The sequence below is a fragment of the Sorex araneus genome, chromosome 7 (genome assembly GCF_027595985.1).
Source record: "Sorex araneus isolate mSorAra2 chromosome 7, mSorAra2.pri, whole genome shotgun sequence".
Classification (NCBI taxonomy): Eukaryota; Metazoa; Chordata; class Mammalia; order Eulipotyphla; family Soricidae; genus Sorex; species Sorex araneus.
The window spans coordinates 32027172-32051184 of record NC_073308.1 but is presented as its reverse complement, the minus strand read 5'-3'; the positions used below and the strand labels follow the sequence as shown (position 1 = coordinate 32051184).

General features: G+C 39.6%; 1 protein-coding gene across 2 annotated transcripts; it reads left to right on the top strand.

Moving 5' to 3' along the window:
* The first annotated feature begins 1717 nt into the window (after nt 1–1717).
* ATP6V1G3 (ATPase H+ transporting V1 subunit G3) lies at nt 1718–22783 on the top strand. Of its 2 annotated transcripts, none has more exons than XM_004610140.1 (3): nt 1718–1799; nt 11967–12067; nt 22610–22783. In XM_004610140.1, exons 1-3 carry the CDS (start codon nt 1718–1720, stop codon nt 22781–22783), a joined length of 357 nt encoding a protein of 118 aa, XP_004610197.1. The 2 variants fall into 2 exon arrangements, with proteins under 2 accessions (XP_004610197.1, XP_055000947.1); XM_055144972.1 differs by having other exon boundaries at nt 1718–1829.
* The last annotated feature ends 1230 nt before the right edge of the window (nt 22784–24013 follow it).

Sequence of the window (24013 nt, the reverse complement as noted above, 5' to 3'; positions counted from 1 at the left end):
TTTTCAATCCACACTGGAAGAGCAGCTTCGCCATCAAGTTCTTCCCTCCCAGGCCCTCTCTAGCAGTCTCACTCCATCGGAATGATCCTTTTTCTGTATCTCAAGATCAAGCCTCATTCAAGGTCAAGGAGATGTTTTGTAAATACTGCTGGTACAAAATTGAAGCACATTGCTTCTAATGTGCTTAGTGGGAATAAGCGATAGTCTGTTCACTCTGTTAGTAAGAAAGTGCTAATCTCTGTCTAAGACAGGCTGAAGTTGAGACTAATGAACCGCTCTCCACACTGTACTTCACACTTCTGCTTTCAACAGTTGAAATGTACATTTACCAAGAGCTATTTGCTCACAGATCTACATAGTTCAGTTATACTAATTATTGTAATTAAGTGATGAAAATTAAATTTTACAAGCTGATTCAGTAATGCAAACAGGAAAAAAGGGTTTTCTATAGGGGATAAAAAAGGCTGTTCCATTTGGAAAGATTTGCAAAACGTAATATACACATAATATAGGGATATAGCTATGTGTAATGAGATAGCCCTAAATTTTTAGGGGAACATTTTTATTAAAAGCTTTAAAGATTGAGTTTACAGGTTGCTTTACAATTATCCTTAGGTTCATATGCCTAATTCAAGAGATTGAACCTGACATCTGTATATGAGGCAATAAATATGTAGTTTATGAAAGTAATAATTCAAAAAACTCCAATTTGCAAAGCATTTCAAGGAAAGAAATCTTTGGTCATAAGTCAAAAGATTCATTTTTTATTTAAAATAAAAATTTTAGATATGCTTAAATGATACTTTATGATTCTCCATGATAACCATGATTCTTGTGAGTCTTGTCACTGTTAATCAAATTGAATCAAACAACACGGATATTTCTATATAGCCCTAGGACAAGACCCAGTACAAGAAATATAAATTACACTTATAGTACTGAAAGTATATTTCAAGTACTGAGAAATATAAATGTCATGGATCGATTATTTTCTTTTAAAATTAAAATCTATCGTTTTAATTTCCCTTAATTTTATATACCATACTTAGATCTTTAGATCTTCTGGAACTCCAACATATAATATAACCAGAAAGCCACAAAATACCCCGGGGAGTTCTTTTCATTCCTGTCTGTTACCTGAGACTTAAGGAGAAAAATAATGCATAGATCTTTAGCCTATTTTCTGTGCACAAACCCAGGCAATCTCTTTCCTAATAATAAGGTCATAAATTTGTCCCATACCAATAATTGAATCACTAGAAACAAATTTTTTTTAAAAAAATTGTGATTAGAAATGAAAAAAAAAAAAACATGCACAAAACAGTAAGAAAGACCTTAGAAGTTAGAAAAGGAAAGTGGGAGTGGGTCAACCAGTTGATGTATCTGGGATGTTTATATTGCAAAGAAAACCTTACCCATAATTTTCAGAAGTGGATTCAACAATCCATTCAAAGCTTTTTCATAAGGAAAAGAAAGTTGGCAGAAATGACCAATTCTCTGCTTCCTTGTGTTAACTCAACCTGTTTTTCTGGATTCCACCCTTGGGCTCTCCTTGGAAGTCAGGTAGAGGGCCCCTACAGGCCGTGTTTAGAGTAATCAGTTGTGTTTAGAGCTCTGTTGACACAACAATCTGAGGTATGTGGCCATTTCTAAAAGGATAAATAGACCCCTTGCTTCCCGGATTTCTCAGAAACCACCCGATTAAAGCAGCCTCACCATGGCCAGCCAGTCTCAAGGGATCCACCAACTTCTCCAGGCTGAAAAACGGGCCAAAGACAAGCTAGAAGAAGCCAAAAAGAGTAAGTCTCCATTCACCCCCACCTGTGAGGGTTTTGTCACAGGGAGGAGGAGGCAGCTTCGGTGACGAGCAGAGATTCCTGAGGTGGCCAATCCCAGTTGAACCCCTGGGTTCACCACACTTCCTGGGTTCCACACACACCAGAGCTTGGGAATTGTTCTCCATTGCTGTAGTGGGGTAGCTATTGCCTCACTTGGTGCTTTGAAGAGACCCAAGATCTGAGTAGAAAGATCGCCGACGTGGAAGTTCTGGAAAACTGGACTTAAGTCTTGTCTCTGCAACTTCCTTCAAGCCATGCCTCGGCTTCTCGGTATTGTGAAATGGTTAAGAGCTAGACAACTTTTAGATTGAATCTGCTCATTAGTGAGGAAGTTTGAACAATTTTTTTTTAAACTCTGTAAGCATAAGTCTCTTTTTTGTAAAAATGGGATAATGACGGTTAATAGCTCATTTGCATTCCTCTTGTCACTTCTCATTTATAACATTTTAAAGTATTTCCTTTTTATCCTCATTTTCTAACTTCCTTTTTGTTCAGTCATGCATCTGTAGATTCACACACAGAATGTTCTGTAAACTCCAACCCCCTTCCTATTCACTTTGATATTAACAAGTAACCATTTGAAGGAGGTACTTCTATTACTTATGCAAACAATAAAAAAAAAAGAGTTCATGATTTGCTTAAGGTTGTATATGAGGTACTTATTTGTAAGAAAGTTTTGCCTAATATCGTATTTACTCCTCATACTAACTCTTTGAAGAGGAAAGAAAGTGATGCTTGGAGTTTATGAAACTTGCTTAAAGCCGTAATGAAAGCAAATGGTAGAGACAGGATTAGGGTGGAGTCTCATTCACAGCCCAAGACATTAACATCTGTATTATACACTTCCAGAGTTTTTATAGCAAGTAAACATAAGTTGATCTCTAGCTCAAATATAGGTTCCTTGAGCCAAGACCTATGTTTTCTTCTCTTCCATTTATATCACACCATAAAGCAATCTTAATATCTAATAATCTATGAAGCTAATTAAATTTCCTGCCTCTGCAATTAGATTAAAAGTCCAGCAAGAGGGGGAGCAGGTAGGGCGTTTGCCTTGCACTCGGCCAACCCAGGTTTGATTCCCAGCATCCATATGATCCCGTGAGCACTGCCAGGAGTAATTCCTGAGTGTAGAGCCAGGAGTAATCCCTATGCACAGCCAGGTGTGACCTAAAAAAGAAAAAAAAAAAAAAGAAAGCCCAGCGCTATAGGGGTCATGACTTAAAACTGTCATTGATGTCTCTGAGTTATGTACAAAAGAGGGCAAGTACCAACAAGAGCTTGTCTACATGCATTGAAAGAGATGCAAGGAAAATAGATCTTAATGCAAAGAAAGAAATCGGGACTAAGACACTGCTTTGTTCATTGGGGTTTTCCACCATGGATATAAGTATTCTCTTTCTTAAGATAAATTGATTTTCTGAATACTTAACAATGTACAGATGTTAACTTAAGAAGAGACTTTGTATGTGATGATAGAAGAGGAAAAAATGGAGCAGGTTACTGAACATCAATTTCTGCTTTTTCTCAATTATCTTTTCTGCAACAAACTACATAATGATTGCAAAACAGTGTGTATACAGCATGGTCTTATAAACAGAGCAACCCCAGATCTTCTGGTTGAAACATTAGGCAACTCCTTCGCTTCATTCAAATTTCTTTGACCATCATATGTGGTATCAGGGATCAACCTGGCACTGGATGCATGCAAGGCAAGCACCTTGCACCCTATAGTATCTCTTTAACCTTAGTTTTCTCCTCCTCCTCCTCCTCCACCTCCTCCTCCTCCTCCCCCTCCTCATCCTCCTCCTCTTCCTCCTCCTCATTCTCCTGGTGCTGCTCTTGTTGTTGCTATATTTACTGTTCGGATTAATTATATGTATAAAGGGGAAAACCTGAATTGTTTTGATAAAGATAACAGAAAAGCTAAATGATGGATTCGATAATACTTATTAGTTAAGACTCTAATATAAAATTTAGTCTATTTTGTTGAATTCAGGTAGAATCAACATAGATTAGACACTGCTTTAGATTATCTTAGTTAACATTAATTCCTTTTACTTAAAAAAATGCTCATTAATCAAAGCACAGAAGTGAGTGTGTCTGCAACAAGCTCTGTTTTCACAACAGACAATCACACTTGTCCTGGAGCTCCAAGCTTGGGACATTGGACTGAACCTTCAGTGAGAGTTAGAAATTCAGGGTGAAACAGGAAGAGCAGAGACTTGGATTTCCCTAAAATATATGATACTTTTGCTTCTTGTGATTTCCATGTGTGTAATAGTATTTCACCTGTGCCAATAAAAATGAAGAACACAGGCAGCAAACAGAACAGATCAACAGGCAGTAGTGTACATTTTGTATGTGGGAAGCTCAGGTTTGATCCCTGACACAGCATGGTCCCCTAGATAATTCTAGAAGTGACCTTAAAGTACTGCTGATTTTGGCCACCCTCCATACCTTACCCCTAAAATTTTCTACAAAGGCAGTGTGGTCAAGGCTTACATCTTTGAGTCATTCTAGCTGAGAACAAATCCAGTTCCTGCCTTCTTCTAGCCATACAACATTGGGCAGTACAGTTTTAGTCTTACTGTGCCTCAGTTTCTCAGCCTCAAAGTGGAGCCATTCATAGTAAAAAATTATATAATTGCCATGTAATGCACTGAACTAATAATTATAAATAATGGCTAATATCCAGAAATATTAAAATTTTATAAAATATATTAAAACAGTAATCAGATTCATTTTCATGGGTCTATAGGATACCAGTCATCAATCACTGTCACTATCACTGTCACTGTCATCCCGTTGCTCATCAATTTGTTTGAGCGGGCACCAGTAACGTCTCTCATTGTGAGACTTACTGTTTTTGGCATATCCAATGCGCCACGGGTAGCTTGCCAGGCTCTGCAGTTCGGGCTCGAGACTCTCGGTAGCTTGCCAGGCTCTCTGAGAGGGGCAGAGGAATCGAACATGGGTCGGCCACGTGAAAGGTGAATGCCTGCTCCAGTCATCAATACTTTTTTTAATTCAGCTAATTACCTATTTGCTTCCAAAATGCAGATAGTTTAAGTTATTTAAACAAGCATCTTGATTTAATAAAAGTTTTTACTAGGAAATGGATGTTTTGGTTCATGAGGACATGATTTTTAATAAACTAATGAAGTAGAAGTCATTATGCTAGAGCTTTATGACCTTGCCTGTGTGTTTTGTAGACTTGTAAATGCTTCCTAATTCTTTATAGCTCACAGACTAATGGGGAGTTTGAAAGTATATTGGGCTTCCATATCTTTGAGCAGTTAACATTAAAATAATAATCAGAGAATGTTTTCATCTGTTAATAGTATTTGCTTATATTCACCAAAGGATCAACACATATTATCTACATAGGCTACTTTTTCATAATGGAATCATTAGTGGGGGACAGCCACAAAATAAACAAAGCACTCAGAAAGTAGAGGAAGAAATGAAATATATTAGGGTCATAAGAAAAGTTCTACAGTATCAGTCATCAAACAAAAGGTTGACTACGACATCAAACAAGAAATCAAAAGTAATGTCAAATAAGAAGAGGTTGCTTAACATTGATTTTTTTCCAGCATTTGTTATAGGTGAGAAAAATAATAGTATTTCATGAACTAGGTCAGTTTATCATAAAATTAACAACCCTACAAAAATAATTTTTCTTTTGCACGGTAAATCAGAATAAAAATGGTTTTTGGTAACAGATCAAGATCTCTGAACATTTACTAGTAATCCTTTGTTTTCATAGCGAATTAAGGTCACCATGTATGCTTTATGCATATGTTTGTCAGGTAATACATTGATTTGATTACCTACTTTTCCACAGGTATCTGGCTTCGTCTGTAATGTTCCACCGATAGCTCAGAAAGCCTCTGCCACAGTTCCCTGAGATTGCTATGACTAATTGACACTAAAGGCTTGAAATAGCAGAAATGCACTAGAGCAATATTCTGGAGATCAGAAGTCTAAAAACAATATAATAACCAAGTTGTTTTATTCTAAAGACACTGAAGAAGACTCCTTTTTTCTATCTTCCAAGAATTGTCAACAATCTCCAGCATCCCTTGTCTTCGTAACTGCTGTCTCTGCATTCACAAGGACTTCTTCCTGTCTGCTCTGTGTCTTTAAGGGGTTATGTCAGATTCTTCTCTCTTTGTAAGTATCTCATTCACTGGACTCAGGTACCATCTTAAGCTATATGAACTCATTTTAACTACTTCTGCCAAAATCCTATTTCAAAATAATATTGGCACATCTAAACTTGCCTTTTGGAAGTTACCCTTGAACTAACTCAACCACCTCTGACAAATCTACTTGATGGTCTTAAATTTTTGTCTTCTTTATTTCTGTTTGTTAGTGGAAATGTCTCCAAGAAGTCTCCTGTATTCCCTTTCTCTACATTCTCTCTGTTCTATTTTTCTACTGAATCCACTTCAGACTTTTCACCTTACTTCACCTATACATCCGTTGCCGAAATAACCAAATTGCCAAATCCAATATTAGTTCAAAATTCTATTCACTTTGGATTTCTTTTATCTCTTAAACTTTTCCTGCATTTTCATTGGATTACATTCTTTTTCTGCCTTACGTCTATCTTTGCAATCTTTCATAACAAGACTCCTATGAAGACTGTTCTTTTCTCATTTTGCAGCCACTCCATAGCCACTGTCTTGACTCCCAAAACTGGTTTGAATAGGTGTTTTTCAATGCCATATCCATTATAATAATGTTATGGCATAAAATTTCTAGCTGTTTTTGTTTGTTTGTTTTTTTTTTTTGGTTTTTGGGTCACACCTGGCGATGCACAGGGGTTACTCCTGGCTCTGCACTCAGGAATTACTCCTGGCGGTGCTCAGGGGACCATATGGGATGCTGGGATTTGAACCCGGGTCGGCCGCGTGCAAGGCAAACGCCCTACCTGCTATGCTATCACTCCAGCCCCTCTAGCTGTTTTTGGTTTTCATCTCCAAACAAGCTACTGAGAGTATTACATGGCAGAGCCTGGCAAGCTCCCCATGGCATATTAGATATGCCAAAAACAGTAGCAACAAGTCTCACATGTAGATGTTACTGGTGCCTGCTCAAGCAAATCGATGAGCAACAGGATGACAGTGACAGTGACAGTGAAATTCATCAAACACTTCTCACCGTTATCGTCACTTGACGCCAATCAGGCGTCTCCATTAAAGTGCTTATTTTTGGTCTCCAACACAGCAAAGTGCTGGCGTCAGCATTGAGTACCCTGTTTCTTCTGTTTATATACTGACCCTGCCATTAGAGCATATAGACGCCCTGAGCAATGTCACTGCTACTTCACTATTTCCAGTAATCACGAACATCTGTCTGAACTATTGTAAAAGACTTCAAATCTACCTCCTGCTTCTCGGTAGACCCCGCAATCTACTTTCCTCACAAGAGCCAAGTAATCCTTTTACACTGGGAGTATTTTAACACACCAATTGGCTCAAGACCCTTCAAGAATTTGTAATCTGAAGAACAAAAACCCTCACTCTGCTTCCATGAACTGTGTGTGACCTGACCCCACAGATATCTCTATATGGGGTGGCCTCTGAGATGTTTCTTATTTCCATCCCATGTAGTATTTGCGGCTATTGGCGGCATCCTTTTGGGAATGATCTGTTTGTTGGTTTCCATTTCCACACTGATTACTATTTGCAGGCACTACCTGAGGCTCTTTCTTTTTCAAGTCCTGAAATTTCAATTTTGGCATTGAACTTTGGGGGGGGGGGGTGGACTTAGACTATTTTTTCTCCTCATTCCCTGGATATTAGACTGAACTCCGTGGTTTAGTCCGTACACAAACTCAGATCACTGATGCAGAAAGGTCTATCCAAATTTCAAATCTTTTTCATGGCTTTCAATAGTGCCTGTCTAGTCGCCCTTTTACACTTCCTTTGGATGTTCTCAGAACCAGCAATCTGACCTGGTAGTCTCCGACTAGGTCCCCACACTGCATGTCTGGGTCTATTTATATATTTTATTTGCTTTGTGAACATAAGATGCAACTATTAAAATAGCAAAAAAAGCACATTTCCTGTATTTTGTAATTTTCCTCTTGGAAATTGGAGCAACATGTACACAATTCTAAATCCTCCAGATGGCTTCACTGATGACAACCTAAGGGTTTTTTAAATGTTCTCAGCAGTCACTACCTCTCTTCTTGCAGAAGGTCCCCAAGGAATTAGACCTATTTTCCTAAGAAATATTAGAAGCAGTTTAGACCTCTTTCTCAAGGACTTCATGAATATTTTCTAGTGACTCATCACAGTCAATTACCGATCCATTTTATAACTGATAAAACTGGGGGTCAGAAATTAATTTGTTCAAGGTCATGAGGTTTCCTAATGCCTATTTCAGCAATGCCTATCATACACTTGGGTCCCTTCTCAAATAATAAGTGAAATCTCATTTCTATCATGAAAGTGACTCCAGAATGTTCAGAAATTCAGTTTTCTGTGTCTCAATGTTCACTAATACTGGGAACATTCAGTAAAATTGGCTCTAGCCAAAACCCAGGAAGAGTTTATCTTTGAACTCCATTCCCCACGCAGAGTTTAGTTATAACTGCCTTAAATGGATATTTCTAATCCTTTCTCCAGAAACCACCTGGAAATCAATACAAACAATGCTTTCTTCCTCTTTTCTTCCCACCTTCCCATCTATGGGCAATATCTCAATTGTGACTTTCTAAATGTAGAACCCCTCTCGGAGAACCCGGCAAGCTACCGAAAGTATCCCGCCTCCATGGCAGAGCCTGGCAAGTTACCCATGGCGTACTTGATATGCCAAAAACAGTAACAACGAAAAAGCCCCCATATGTCATCGGGCTATGTTAGCACTCGACAGGGATGAATGGAGACATTACTGGTATCCCCTCGAGCAAATTGATGAATGACGGGATGAGAGTTATACAGTAATACAGTGAAATGTAGAATGCATCTCTGTAGCAAACCACATGTCTAAAAGTAAATGGCATTATTCTGATAAAATCATTTTGATAAGGAGGCCTATGAAATACAATAGTTTCACGCTTTTTGTATAATCATTTAGATGGACCAACCACTCATCCCGCTATTGACCTGGCTCATGAATCTGTTCTTCTCTGGAGGTTTCCTCCTCAGAAGTTCTTCCCAATCTGACCTGATAGTCTCCTCTTGGGTCCTCACATTGCACGTCTGGGTCTATTTATATTTTTTATTTGCTCTGTGAACATAAGATGCAATTATTGAAATAACAGAAAAGCATGTTTCCTGTATTTTATAATTTCCTTCTTGGAAATTGGAGCAACCATGGACAGAGTCCTGAAATATGCTCTATTTATGTCAACTAGAAGTAGAGATAATATCATCTACCACCTGTACTTCTCTATCCTCTGTTTCCAGTCCTAAGGATAAGATACAGTAGATGTGTTAGAAATGATATGGTAGATGTGGTAGAAATGTTGAATTTATGATGGCTGCATAAAAATCATACTAGCCTTGAACACCGTAATTAAAACAGAAAATTTGCTTAAGATCACCACTTTTTTCCAATCAGAAATTTGATCTGATCAGTCTGGTTGGCCTTGTAGGAATTCAAGGTAAAATATCTCCACCCCACTATCAGTCCCACCCTCCATCCCATCCATGTTTGATACAGAAAGTATTGAGAGCAGACTCTGAACTTCTTTGGACCCCAGGAGTCATGGTGTTCATCGTAAAGAAGAAAGAAGTGCTATTTTAAAATTGGGAAATCTTCCTATGCAGAGAAGTAAGCTAGAGCTAAATGTGAGTGGATTGAGTGCATTTTTTTTTTTTCGCCTTCAGCAAAACAGCAGGCTGGAGACTCCAGTGTCTGCCTCTGGATTGCATCCGGTAGAGTCTGTGCAGCTTTTCACAGAGGCAGCTGCTGAGTCTACCCAGAAAATCGCTGTGCTAGCAGCAATTTCCCGGTAACCCTCCAGTTTAATTGAATGAGAACCAGCAGGTGACTGGTGCCAGGACCAAGGAACCACAGTCTCACTCTGAGCTTGTCACCAGGTGACAGAGCTAATATACTACCTCTTCTGAGGAGCACTGGATGGTGCTCGGGGGTAGGGCACACAGAACTTTTCCTATTAGTGTGACATTTTTTATGTGCTGGAGTCACGATGTTGAGACAAATATTTTATACGTGCTATTAGGATTTAGAGTCATGATGTTATCTGCAATTTTATTATTTTTTATAAAATGGTTGTGTGTTCTACAATCCCTTATTTCTGTGAAAACTTTAGTGCATTTTAGACAAATATGCCCTAGTTCAATGATAAACAGTGATTAAAAAAAGAGTGGAATAGTTTTACCTACCAACATAGACCAATTTATTTGGTTTATGAACAGTAAACCAAATCACTGGAGCAATAGCACAGCAGGTAGGGCATTTGCCTTGCACACGGCTTCCATCCCTCTCGGAGAGTCAGGCAAGCTACCGAGAGTATCGCACCTGCACAGCTGTGTATATCATATTCAATATGCCCCAAATAGTAACAACAAGTCTCACAATGGAGACCTTACTGGTGCCCATTTGAGCAAATCGATGAAAAACTGGATGACAGTGCTACAGTGATTTGGGGCCACACCCACCTGTGCTCAGGATTTACTTCTGATTCTGTTCCCAAGGATCACTACTGGTGGTGTTTGCGAAACATGTGGTGCTGAGATTGATTCCAGTTTGGCCGCATACAAGACAGGCACTTGACCTGCTGAACTATCTCTCTGACCCAGATTAAGGGTTTTTAGGTAAAGACAGAGTTGATATACATTTTATTTTGTTTATATCTTTTGTTTTATACAGTGACTAGCCCAGCAATTTGTACCTAACAGGAAGAAAATTTAGGAATCGTGTCATCTCAACTGCTACAAAGATATATAAGAACACAGAATGATGGGGCTTGAGCTATAGCACAGTGATTAGGGCATTTGCCTTGCACACAGCCAACCAGGTTCAATTCCCAGCATCCCATATGATCCCCCATGCACCACCAGGAGTAATTCATGAGTGCATGAGCCAGGAGTAAGCCCTGTGCATCGACGGGTGCGACCATCCCCCCAAAAAAATAGATGACAAAACTTTGTTAGGACTTGCTTTGCCTATTGAATGAAAAATTGTGTAGTTCGAAGTCTGCATAGAGGGAAGGTTAAGAGACATCATCAGAGAAAAGAAAAAAAATTCAAGAAGCAAAACAATGAAGGCCTTTAAGTGAAATTGAAACACAATAGATTTAAAGAAAAGAATTTGAAATACACTTGAGTTTCTTTAAAGTTTTAATGATCACAGAGCTTTAGTGCCTAACCCCCTATAGGAGGTGGGGGGTGGGGCACAGAAGCAATTAATATTAGTCTATAACCCCCAAAACTTACTCTGCTTGCCCAGGAAACAGCCCTGTACTTAGCTAATGATCCCCATAGCATTGTGCTTGCTTAAATCTTTCATCTACGAGGCTGTCTGCTGGCTTAAGGCTTACACCTTTGCTCTTAATAAAAGGAAAGAGCTACTTAACTCAATCTCCTAACCATTAAAAACAATTGGTTTTACAACCCCTTTTAAGTTCCCTTCAGTGAAGACTGCTTACAAAAAAACGTGTATCTAGATGGACTTTGATGTGGGGGTTAATCAGAAATTGTAGAACCGACCACTGTTGAGGAAAAATACCAATAAAGTGGCTTAAAAAATTGTGAATCAATTTGCTGGCAACTGCATTGCATGTTGCAGTGCTTTTGGAGATCTGCCAGAATTTAATAGGATCCACTGGTGTGAAGTGAAGGGTCCTGGCAGCAGATTAGGATCAAAAATTTAACCAAATAATGTCCTTTTGGGTAAGTGGTAGCTCAAATTTGTTCTCTGGCGGCTATTACTGGAAGAGGGCAGATACTTATTTAAACATCCAAGTATAAATGTCGCTATTTTCATGAGCAAAAGAATGCAATAAAAGGAAAATTTCAGTATTTGCTATTTTTCAATGAATTTTGCCATTCAAGAAAAAATAATTAAAGATAACAGTAAATTTTGCTGAATTTGAATTTGAAATTCCATGACTATCAAGAAACCATGACTCCCTCTACTTTTCAGGAAAAGTAAAGCGACTCAAGCAAGCTAAGGAAGAAGCCATGGCCGAAATTGATCAGTACAGAATGGAAAAAGATAAGGAGTTTCGACTGAAACAGTCAAAGGTAAGCCAAGGTCAGCCCAGCTTTTGACACAAAATAGATGCTAAATAGCAATATTCGTAAGGTATCACTGTATCAATGTCATCCCGTTGGTCATCGATTTGCTCGAGCGGGCACCAGTATCATCTCCATTGTGAGACTTGTTACTGTTTTTGGCGTATCAAATAATCAAATATGCCACAGGTAGCTTGCCAAGCTCTGCCATGCAGGTGGGATACTCTCGGTAGCTTGCTGGGATCTCCAAGAGAGACGGAGGAGTCAAACCCGGGTTGGCTGTGTCCAAGGCAAACGCCCTACCCGATGTGTTATCGCTCATAAGCTAGAATGCATAATATCAGTGGAAATACACTGTATTGAGCAGATACATTACAATATCAGATTCAATCTTAAATACTATAGAATTATGGGTTTCACATTTTCATCATCAAGGTTTTTGTGTTTGCCATATGAAGCAGCAATACAGGGGTTGGGACGATAGTACAGTAATTGAGGCATTTGCTTTGCTTCCCACCAATCCTAATTCTGTCCCCACAATGCAAGAATGATCCCTGAGCGTTGAATTAGGACTAAGACCTGATAAACAGAAAAGCAATAAAGCTTATTTTTGTTTATTAATGTTTACGAGCAAAATCAATACAAAGTGTATGACACTTTACTCTTGTGAATGGGTTTGTTAAATCAATTTTCTTTTGGTGAACTCAAGATTTACAAATGACCAATACAGAAATTGTTGAACAAAGCTGAAAAATTTCCTGGACTTATGAGTATGTGTGTGTGAGGTGGGGGGAGGTAGCGGGGGGGAGGGGGAGGGAGTGAGGCGGGGGAAGGAAAGGAGAAGGTAGGGTTTAGGCCCACACCCAGCAGTTCTCAGGGCTTACTTCTGGCTCTATGCTCAGGGATCATTTCTGGTGGGGCTCAGGGAACTCTATGGGATCCACAAGACTGAACTCAGGGAGACTATGTGTAAGACAAACACCCTATATACTCTTATCACTCTAGTCCCCAGCATTTAAAATTTTTTTTTTCAGTTGGATGGCATTATTCAATAACTTACTGAGAAAAATTGAAATAAATACTCTTTCCCACACTAGCATTTAAAAAGTATCTGAATTTTGCAAAATAAAATACAACATGAAGTTTGTAGAGCTGACATCATCTTACCCATATTATAAAGCTGGATTCTTAAATTCCACAAGTCATAACTAAGGCTTCTGTGATATTTTTCCTGTCTCTGTGAAAACAAAGATAAAGGTTTGTAGCACGGCAAAATGAACTCCAAGCAGTTTGAAAATCACTGTTTACAACTTTTATTTTAGCAGAAGTAGAGTTGGAGATTTTGTAGGATCAAGAAAATTGGATCCCAGGATAGGAAACTGTTTTCCAGTAAGATGTTTCTTAAAATAAAAAGTCCTTCTAGAATAAAGTGGACCAATCAGCAAAAGTAAATTCTTCTTGTCAATATTTGAAAAAAAGAACTATAAAATCCTAAATCCTGACAGGTCTAGACAGACCCACATAACTCGCCCCTGGCAATCTCTCTTGCCCATAAGTTCTGAAAATTTCATACTTTCACTTTTTTTTTTTTTTTTACTTTATATTGTAAAACTCAGACTTTTAAGATCTATTGAATGAAGCCAGTCAGGTCAAAAGTTTGAAAAAAAAGTTCATGTTAAGATATAAGACTTTTTAACTGTATGCAAAAATATCTATTTTGGTCCTTTGTAAGATGTTCCTCCACTGTTGTCGCTTCTCTTTCTAGACCAGCCACTTGGTTTCTTGTTCTTCAAACACACCGAACATGCTCTACCCCAGAGCCTATGCATATGCCATCATTGTCCCTCTTTTAGATACACTCATTTTTTTTTTTTTTTGCCAGTGAAGATTCTCTCTCTTTTTTTTTTAATTTACATTTTATTGAATCACCATGTGGAGGGTTACATAGTTCTCAGGATTATGTCAGTTATACAATACTCAAACACCCTTCCCTTCACCCGTGCCCATATTCCATCACCAACCACCCCATTATACCTCCCGCCCCCTCCCGCCCCCCCAGTCCCCGCCCTTGTAAGTGATAAGTTTCACTTCGTTTACGCTTTATCTTGGTTACAGTCTATGTTTCAACACATAACTCACTATTGTTGCTAGGGTTTCCCCCAAAAAAGAAAAGACAGTCCCACTGTCAAGGAAGCATTTGATGGCTCTCCATTGCTGAGAATGTAGAGATATTAAGTCCCGCTGTTTGTTACATAACTTTTCTATTTTTTTCCCCCCTCGTCCCGCGCCACCGAGATCACGCCTGTTTGGTAATCACCACGCTACCTGACAAAGGGAAAACAAACCAAAAAAGATGGTTATTTCCCGTCATCAGCCGGCGTGGGGCTCTGGCTTAGTTGATAGCCTGGTAGAACGTCTGCAAGCAGTTTCTGGAATCAAAGGTAATACGCTGGTATCGGCCCCGGCCCGAGATTCCACCAGCGTCCCGCTGTTCCAAGTACATAATAATTTAATTTATTCCCTTGTAGATACACTCATTTTTATTTCTACTTAAACATTACTTCCTCTTCCTGATCTACTTATCTAAAGATTTGTCTCTCATTAAAAAGAAATTCCCCAATATTGCCATTGCATCAATCACTGATGAATAGACTAATTGTTCCCTTTTTTGCTTGTTGACACTCTTTATTTTTTTTTTCCTTTTTGGGTCATACTCGTCGAAGCACAGAGGTTACTCATGGCTCTGCACTCAGGAATTACCCCTGGTGGTGCTCAGGGGACCATATAGGATGCTGGGAATTGAACCTGGGTCAGCCGCGTGCAAGGCAAATGCCCTACCCACTGTGCTATTGCTCCAGCCCTGTTGCCACTCTTTTTATCTGGACCATGAGTACCAAAGAGCAGTCTCCCCCTTCCAAGCCCCCCCCCTTCCAACACACACCCATTGTTTTCCTCCATATTCGAATAGGATTTACTCCTAGTAAACAGACAATATTCAATGAATATTTGTCCTTGAATAATAAATTATTTTTCCTTGAAAAAATTAATTTCCCTGTATCTTTTCTATGGGGTCCTATCATTAACATGGCATATTAGGTCCTGAGAAAACAATTATTCTTGACACCAATCAGTTTTATTGTACTGCTAGATTTTTTTAAATGCATTGGGAAGCTCATGTTGTTTTGGAGGCTACACTTGAAGGTCATCCTGAGGCTACCCCCATCTCAGTGCTTGGGGGCTGCTTCTGGTGGTGAAGAGGAACCTTGGGATGCTGATGGTCACATCCAGACCTCCTGCATGCAAAGCATCCAGCCCAGCCCATTCTGCTATCTCGTAGACCCTAATATATTTTAATTTCATTTCATGTTTTGGAGCATCCCAGGTAGAGTTCAGGGAGCCCAGGGGACACTCCCAGTGACACTCAGTCATCCTGGTAGATCATGAGGGATGGAGGCTGCACTTTCAGCCCTGCAGTGCCAGGTTACACCGGAGCCCCCCAGTCCTCCTCAGTGGTGTACAGTGATACCCCTGGCTGCATCAAGAGGCCACCAGGAACTAAGGATTAAACCAAGGTCTACACACTGTACTCTAACCCATAGAACTTACATTTTAATTTTTTAAAGTAATATCAGCACAAACAATGGTATCAGCAAATGGCTGGGTTAAATCTCTTGGAACTTAACTTTTCTAGAAGGATCCCATAAGATGCAAATCTGGTTGAGGATATTTGTTCTCAGCTTTGGAGAATAATTAAAAGTCTGCGTTGCTCTCATAATTAGCACTGAACCAATTATACAGTGAGTTGATCAAAAGCTCACAGAGAAAGGTCACTGTGTTGAGGCCTTGGCTACTTCGAGCATGTTGTAAAGCCATTAGCACGGCTCCTCTTTCCTTGCCGTGACCTCCATATGTCTAACATGTTCCCTTTCCAGTTAAATCACACCATCATTAACCCCGGGCAAGTGGGAAGTCACCCAGGACAAGGAAGGAACCAGGTGACTTTTAATAGTAAACTCAATGTTACTTTTTTGTTGCTTTCTCACTTTTAAAAATAAACAATGCTTTTCCAAGTCCCTTGATTTATCAACAGAAAATAATAATTTTAATTTGGGATATATATATAAACAAATATTATTTTAGCCAAAATTAATTCATCCCGTTCTTCTCACTGCAACCAATAAAACATCTTGACCTGAAGAAGATACTGCTGAAAGAATTCCTTGACCACAGTGATAAATTCAATCTATTGTTGACGCAGATAGAAGTTAGATGGGCATGAATCTAAACAAGACTGAACTGGGCACATTGAAGATTTCTAGAGCTTTAATTTGTTTTTTCCTGATTTTGTATCACAAAACTATTTTGTTTCCCGGAAGCAACCGCAAATGAAAAACGTAAACTAATTTACCTACAACAATGGTATTGAACCTCTGCTTTTGCTTCAGCTGAAACATTTGGCAAACTTATAAAAAGCACTCAGAGTTGATATTTCATAGCATCATGAGTCATTCTAATAAGAAATTATAAACATATTGCAATATTATAATCCATATTGAAATTTTGAAAACAAATAAGGAGAAATCCTATCCACTAATACCTGTTACAGAATCATCAGCCTGTAATTTATATTGTGTCTCAAACTTCCATGCAATATACTTCTGCCAACAAGAGTGGCAGAATACAAGCAATAAGTTTCTTATAATACCCAAAGACCTGGTCATCCCAATGAGTTCAACAAATATTTCCTGAGCATATACCATGGCGAGAAATTGTCTGAGGCACTTAGAGTATATTAGCAAACAAGAATACTGACTCAGCCTTCTGCAAACTTACATTAGCTCATTTGAGCTCTTTAGCTTAAGTCAACACTCTGCCTGCAGATAAAAAAAAAAAAATCACAGACTTCTTCCCAAGGGAAATTTATTAAAATAGTGTAAGATTGATTATACTATCTAGGAAGCACTGTAGAAATGCAAATTACATCAAGTCAGAAATAATATAATTAGACAAAATGTGATATAGGACTCCAGATTATTTACAAGAATAGTCCAATATTTCAGGAAGTGTCTTGCTTAGATAACAATTTCAAGCGACGCAGTTTAAAAAAAAGTAATAGTAATGACTAATAACATTTTCTTAGTGCTAAACTTCTATGCTAAGAATCCTCTTTCACAAAATCACGAATCACAAAATCCCTGTTAATCGTTGATTTCTCAAGTGGGTCAGTAACCTCTCCATTCGTCCTTTCTCTAAGATCTTAGAAGTCTCTCGGCTTGGCCCTCTCAGAGATGTCACACTGGAGGCTCTTTCAGGGTCAGGGGAATGGGATCCAGCTTGTTACTGTATTTAGCATATGAGTACACCATGGGAAGCTTGCAAGGCTGTCCCATGTGGGCAGGAAATTCTCAGAAGATTGCCAGTTTCTCCCAGAGGGAGAAGTAGGTTACAAGATATTGTGCGGTTGCAAAGTGGCCGCACGCTTCTGGAAGCTCACTTTTAAGTCTCTGGATGTTGGTCATTGATGGGATTACACACACCTGGTTTCCTCTGCCGGTACCTTCATGCATGAGGTCTGTACGAACGTGTGGAGAGGGGCTTCCAGCATGGCTGTAGCTAGGTTCGGGTGGTCTTCATCCGCCGGGAGCTCTGCTCAAGGTGGGGAGGGAAGCTGGAGCCCATCCCCTCCGAGGGGCCCCGGGGGAAGATAGCCAGACGTGCAGGCAAGAGACTCTTTATTGTAACTTAATTGATAAAAATATTGCATTATCTAAACAAAATACACAGGGTTACGATAATTATCAATTACTGCTGCTGAGGGTACTAAAAGTTGTCATGCTGTACCCATCTGGGTTATTCAGAGACTCAACAAATCACCAAGCATGAGGCAGACGAATAAAAAAAAAGTAGAGAGGACGGGAGCAATAGTACAGTGGATAGGCCACTTGCTTTTCACATGGCCCACCTGGGTGGAGTCCAGTAGCATATATGGTTCCCCAAGCCCCACCAGGAGTGATCCCTGAGTGCAGAGCCAGAAGCCCTGAACACCACTGGGTGGGACACCCTCACTCCCCCAAAAAAAGAAAGAAAGAAAAGAGAAATTTGTTATAAACATATATTCGTCCTGTACACATGGCAGTGGCCTAGCAGAGCATGATATCTCAAAGGTCCAGTCTTGCTGCCACTCAGAGAGGCCAATCAATTAAGAGACAAGGTGAGGGGCAGAGAAAGAGCCTGATTAACAATCAACCAGCCAACATGTTAGAAGGCAGCAGACTGATGTTCTGTAAAACCGCCATGCCTGTATGCTCCCAAAGATCAATTTATGTAGGAGAAGAACAAGGATGTTTGTTTTCAAGAAAGAGCAGGTTGCAGAATGGTAGATAATAAATAACTGGGGCCTGGTTTTCAGAAGCATAAGAGTTTAGCTTATGTGTGCCTTTCCTCATATAGATTTTGAGGGAAGGACCCATCAAAGGCAATGTTCTCACTGTGCCAAGTCCAGTAGAGTTTGCTTATTTTAGTTTTTAAGTACAGCTCTTAGTTTTGGGGTGGGGAGCAGTTACAAGCTGAGTAGCTCACATGTGGTCTGAGATGTCATCTTAGATGCAGAGCACTTTGGAAAGAAGGAATGAAAGGTCTGTTCTATCAGTATTACTATCATCCCATTGATCCTCGATTTGCTCGAGCAGGCCCAGTAATGTCTCTATTCATCCTAGCCCTGAGATTTTAGCAGTCTCTCTTTACTCGTCCTTCCCAATGGTGCCACATTGGAGGCTCTTTCAGGGTCAGGAAAATGAGACCCATCATTGTTACTCTATTTGGCATAGGAATACGCCATGAGGAGCTTGCCAGGCTCTCCTATGCGGGCAGGAAAATTTTGGTAGCTTGCCATGTTCTTCCTTTTTCCAAACAGAAGGTCTGTTATATTATTAAAAAATAATAATAAAAAAATAAAACATCCAGTTAATTTAATATCTGTGTTCTCCTTTCTTAGATCTTGCCTGGGAGAAGGTTTTTAGAAAGATGAGTACATGCAAATATCTCATCCAAGTTCATCTCCCTTCTTCAAGGTCTTTCCATTGAAAATTAACCTTTTGTCAGACATATTCTGGTGTAGCAGAGTTTTGTTCCCATATATTGCCAATTGTCCGCGCCTGCACTGTAAGACACAATGAGCACAGGCAGTTACTAACCACGTAAAATGTTAAAACTAAGATGTGTAAAGTACACAACAAATGGCAAAGATGACATTAAAAACAATGCAATACCTTTTATCTTTGTTTTACATTGAAATAATGTAGTATTTGTGGTTAAGTAAATAATATTTTAAAAATTAATTGTTCCTGTTTTAGGGTATTTTTTTAGTATAATCAAAACATTTAATTATTTTTTGGTTTTTGAGCCACACCTAAAGATGCTCAGAGGTTACTTCTGGCTCTGTGCTCAGGAATTACTCCTGGCAGTGCTCAGAGACCATCTGGGATGCTGGGAATCAAACCGGAGTTGGTCATATGCAAAGCAAACACACTAACCACTACAGTATCACTCCAGCTCTTCACTAAACTTTTTTTGGACCACATAAGGGTGATGCTCCTGGCTCTGCACTCAGGAATTACTCCTGGCAGTACTTCAGAGACCACATGGGATGCTGGGCATCAAACCTGGGTCAGTGTCATGCAGGACAAATGCCCTAACAGCTGTACTGTTGCTCCGGCCCCTCCTAACTATAACATTTTAAATTACTTGTATGGTTTGCATTGTGGATCCTAGTACATTTCTTTCAGACAATGCTCCGCATAATTTATAATCATGAATGGTGACATATTTATAAAAAAATCCCACAAAATGAGTGATATTATCCCCATAAAATAATTTTAAAACTCAAGGCTGACCTGAATTCTTTTAAAGTCTCATACAATATTATAGTAATAGATAAAAATAACTATTTTGACAAGGCTCCAAAGAAAAATAGATAATAATTTACAACTACTGGCCTACGTTTTTTAGGATTTAAGATATTTTCTTTAGAGGGTTGGTGAAATAGCTCAAAGGCTAGAGCATGTGTGATTTGCATGTGGGAGGTCCTGACTCAATCTCACCACATGTGTCCATGCCCCAACCCATACTGGAATAGCCCTAGGCACCGCAGGATGGCCCCCAACCCCCAATGACATGTGGATATAGGAAATCTTGGTTTGGTGGGATATCATATGATATAATTGATTTAAAGGGAAAATTAATTTTCCTGTAATTTTTTGTTGTTGTTAAGCACTGTAGCTCTGTAGTCCCAGTGTTCATCGATTTGCTTGAGCAGGCACCAGTATCGTCTCCATTGTGAGACTTGTTGTTACTGTTTTTGGCATATTGAATACACCATGGGTAGCTTGCCAGGCTCTGCTGTGTGGGAGGGATATTTTTTGTAGCTTGCCGGGCTCTTTGAGACGGACGGAGGAATCGAACCCCGGTCAGCCGCGTGCAAGGCAAATGCCCTACCTGCTGTGCTATCACTCCAGTCCAGTGTTCTATTATGAAATGTCTTAGAAAGAGAAATAGGCCTCTGCTTCTTATATACTTGTTTTTCTTTTGGAGGCAGAAAAGTATTTAATTAAGGGGGTAGGGTGAAGCCATTTGAGTCTTCTCCACAGATTGAAAGGCCAGTGCTATATTGTTTGTTGCTCAGACAAGTTCCTTAAACTGCTCCCCATTTTGTGAAATGTGAATGTTAATACTGCTGGCCACAATGGCATGTAGGCAATCTATCCACGGCTCTTACGAAGGACCTGGTAATTAGAAAAAACTTAACCATTAGTGTTAGTGAGTTGTAGAGCATGTGTGTGTGTGTGTGTGTGTGTGTGTGTATACGTGTATATATATATACATACATATATATGTATATATAATGTATTTATAGAGCGATTTATATATGTGTGTGTATGAATAGAGCATACATATATATATTCTAGGATATATATGTATCCTAGAGTATGCATATATACTTTAGGATAGTCATTTTTATTTATTTGATATACTTATATTCAGTATATAATTTTTTTTAAATTTTTTTTATTGAATCACCAAGTGGAGGGTTACATAGTTCTCAGGATTATGTCAGTTATACAATACTCAAACACCCTTCCCTTCACCAGTGCCCATCTTCCATCACCAACCCCCCCTGTATATCTGCTGCCCCCTCCCACCTCCCCAGTCCCCACCCTTGTACGTGATAAGTTTCACTTCATTTACACTTTATCTCAATTACATTCCATGTTTCAACACACAACTCACTACCGTTGCTGGGGTTTCCCCCCAAAAAGAAAAAGACAGTCCTATTGCCAAGGAAGCATTTGATAGCTCTCCATTGCTAAGAATATAGAGATATTAAGTCCCGCTGTTTGTTACATAACTTTTCTTTTTCCCCCTTGCCCCGTGCCACCGAGTTCACGCCTGTTTAGTAATCGCCACGCTGACTGACAAAGGGAAAAAAAACCAAAGAGGATGGTTATTTCCCGTCATCAGCAGGCGTGGGGCTCTGGCTTAGTTGATAGTCTAGTAGAGTGTCTGCAAGCAGTTTCTGGAACCAAACGTCTTGCGCTGGTATCGGCTCAGGCTCGAGATTCCACCAGCGTCCCGCTGTTCCATGTACATAATTTTTCCCCTTATATCCCATTCCCACGCCACCAGGTCTGTTTGCTTAATGGACATCACACTATGTTTGACACCACGCCACGTTTCTTCCCGAGAAAGAAGGATATTTCTTCTCAGCCGGCGTGGGGATATAGCTTAGTTCAGTCTAGAGAGATGGCTACCACTTTGATTGCCTTCAATATTTCAGCAAAAGACTTACTATTCTTGTTAGGATCTCCCACAAAAGTCCGACCCATTAAGAAGGAACCATTTCATATTGCTGATACTAAGATGACATTAGGTCGCGCAGCTGCAGCCGCGGCCGCGCGGTTTTGGGTTTCTGTATAAAGTCCAGGGAAAGTACAACCAGAAATAACATCACTATAAACTTTTACCCTTTTATGGTGCTCATAAGATGGAGAAACCTAGAGAGAGGTTCGGCGTCTCCATTTTGCACTCAGAAAGCCGTGGACCCTGCGCTGTGCTCGGGAGGAAGGGATTGAGAGAGAGAGGTTAAAAGAATTGGGGAAATCCCGGTTTCCACTCTCGCAGCCCGCCATGGGGTCTCCGATCCCGTGCCGGAATTAGTTCAGTGGGCTGCTTGGAGTCCAAGGGCGCGCTTTTGGGTTCTTCCATCCTGCTCGATCCACAGCACGGCCCAAAGGTCAGTATATAATTTTATATATTTATAATCATAATATATCGTTGATATATTTATATCAAGTATTTATAAATACATATATTTATATAAATACACATATATATTTCCTAGGATATTTAGTGTGGCCTTTTATATATAATATATGTATACACATATATTATATATATATATATATTTCCCTTAGGATATTCATAAAGAAACAAGCCTCAACAAATATCACTTGTCTTTAGTGTATTTTACTAAATGCATTTGTTTTATTTTGGTAGATAATGGGCTCTCAGAGCAATCTCTCAGAAGAAATAGAGGAGCAAACCCGAGGGAAGATCAAGGAACTGAACGGAAGCTACAACACGCACATGGAAGATGTGATGAAACAGCTCCTGCACATCGTCTGTGATGTGAAACCAGAAATCCACTTGAACTACAGAGCTGCTGACTGAGAGCTCTCTACCGCCCAATGCATGGCGCTTGCTTGCCATTTAGATATTTATGTCCTCATGAGTATATTAAGAAATTTGAAATGAAAATTGGATTTTATTTACTTTTGTTTGGGTCCTGGCTGTGCTCAGGTCTTAGTCCTAGCTTTAGGCTCCAGGATCAGTCTTGGAAGTGCTAAGAGGACTGGGGATTCTGGGGATTGAACTCAGGGTGGCTGTATGCAAGGCAAGAGCCCTACACACTGCACTATTGCTCTAGACCCTAAATTTTATATTTTTTAGGGTTGTTTAGGGCAGGGGGCCTACCTGGCCCCTCTCAGACACTACTCCTGGCTCTGAATTTAGGGTGACTCCCAGGAATGCTTAGGGGACTCTTCGATGCAGAAACTTGTGCCTACAGACACAGCACACAGCCAGTCTTTGAGCTATGCCCCTGGACCTGGAGTGTAAAATTATAATCCATGAGAACATAGATTTCAATGTGATAGTAGTACATGAGCACCGAATTTAAAATCAAAGTTGTTCTGATAATAGACATGACCTTGTCTTTTAACTTGGAGTGACTCAAAAATATGAAGTAACATAATTTTTTGTCAGCAGATAGTAAAACAAGGACCAAAACCACTTTTTTAGTGGGTGTGAGGGCTTTTAAAAAATTTCTTTGGGGGGCTGGAGAGATAGCACAGTGGGTAGGGCTTTGTCTTACATGCGGCCGACCTGGGTTCGATTCCCAGCATCCCATATGGTCCCCCCAGCACTGCCAGGAGTAATTCCTGAGCTCATGAGCCAGGAGTAACCACTGTGCATCACCAGGTGTGACCCAAAAAGAAAAGAATAATTTCTTTGGACCTGAGCTATAGTTTAGTGGGTAGGGCACTTGCCTTACACTTGGATGACCTGGGTTCAATTCCCAACACTATCAATGGTTCCTCCCAAGCCTCACTAGGAGTTATTTCCAAAACGTTACTAGTAGTTACAAGCAGAATACTTTTACTACTAGTTATAGTTACAATAACGTCATAGGTAGATGAAAGGTAATGGACAAAGAAAAATAATTATATAACCATCCTTGCTACCATTTTCTTTTTAATTTTATTATTTTAATTGAAGTATCAGTTTATAATAGCGCTGAAGCCAATTTTCATAGTAGAGTATTATTCCAATTATTCCACCAGCGTTTCAATCTCTCCACTGTTATTTCGCTGTCCCTTTCCTCTACTTTCAACCCCCTTC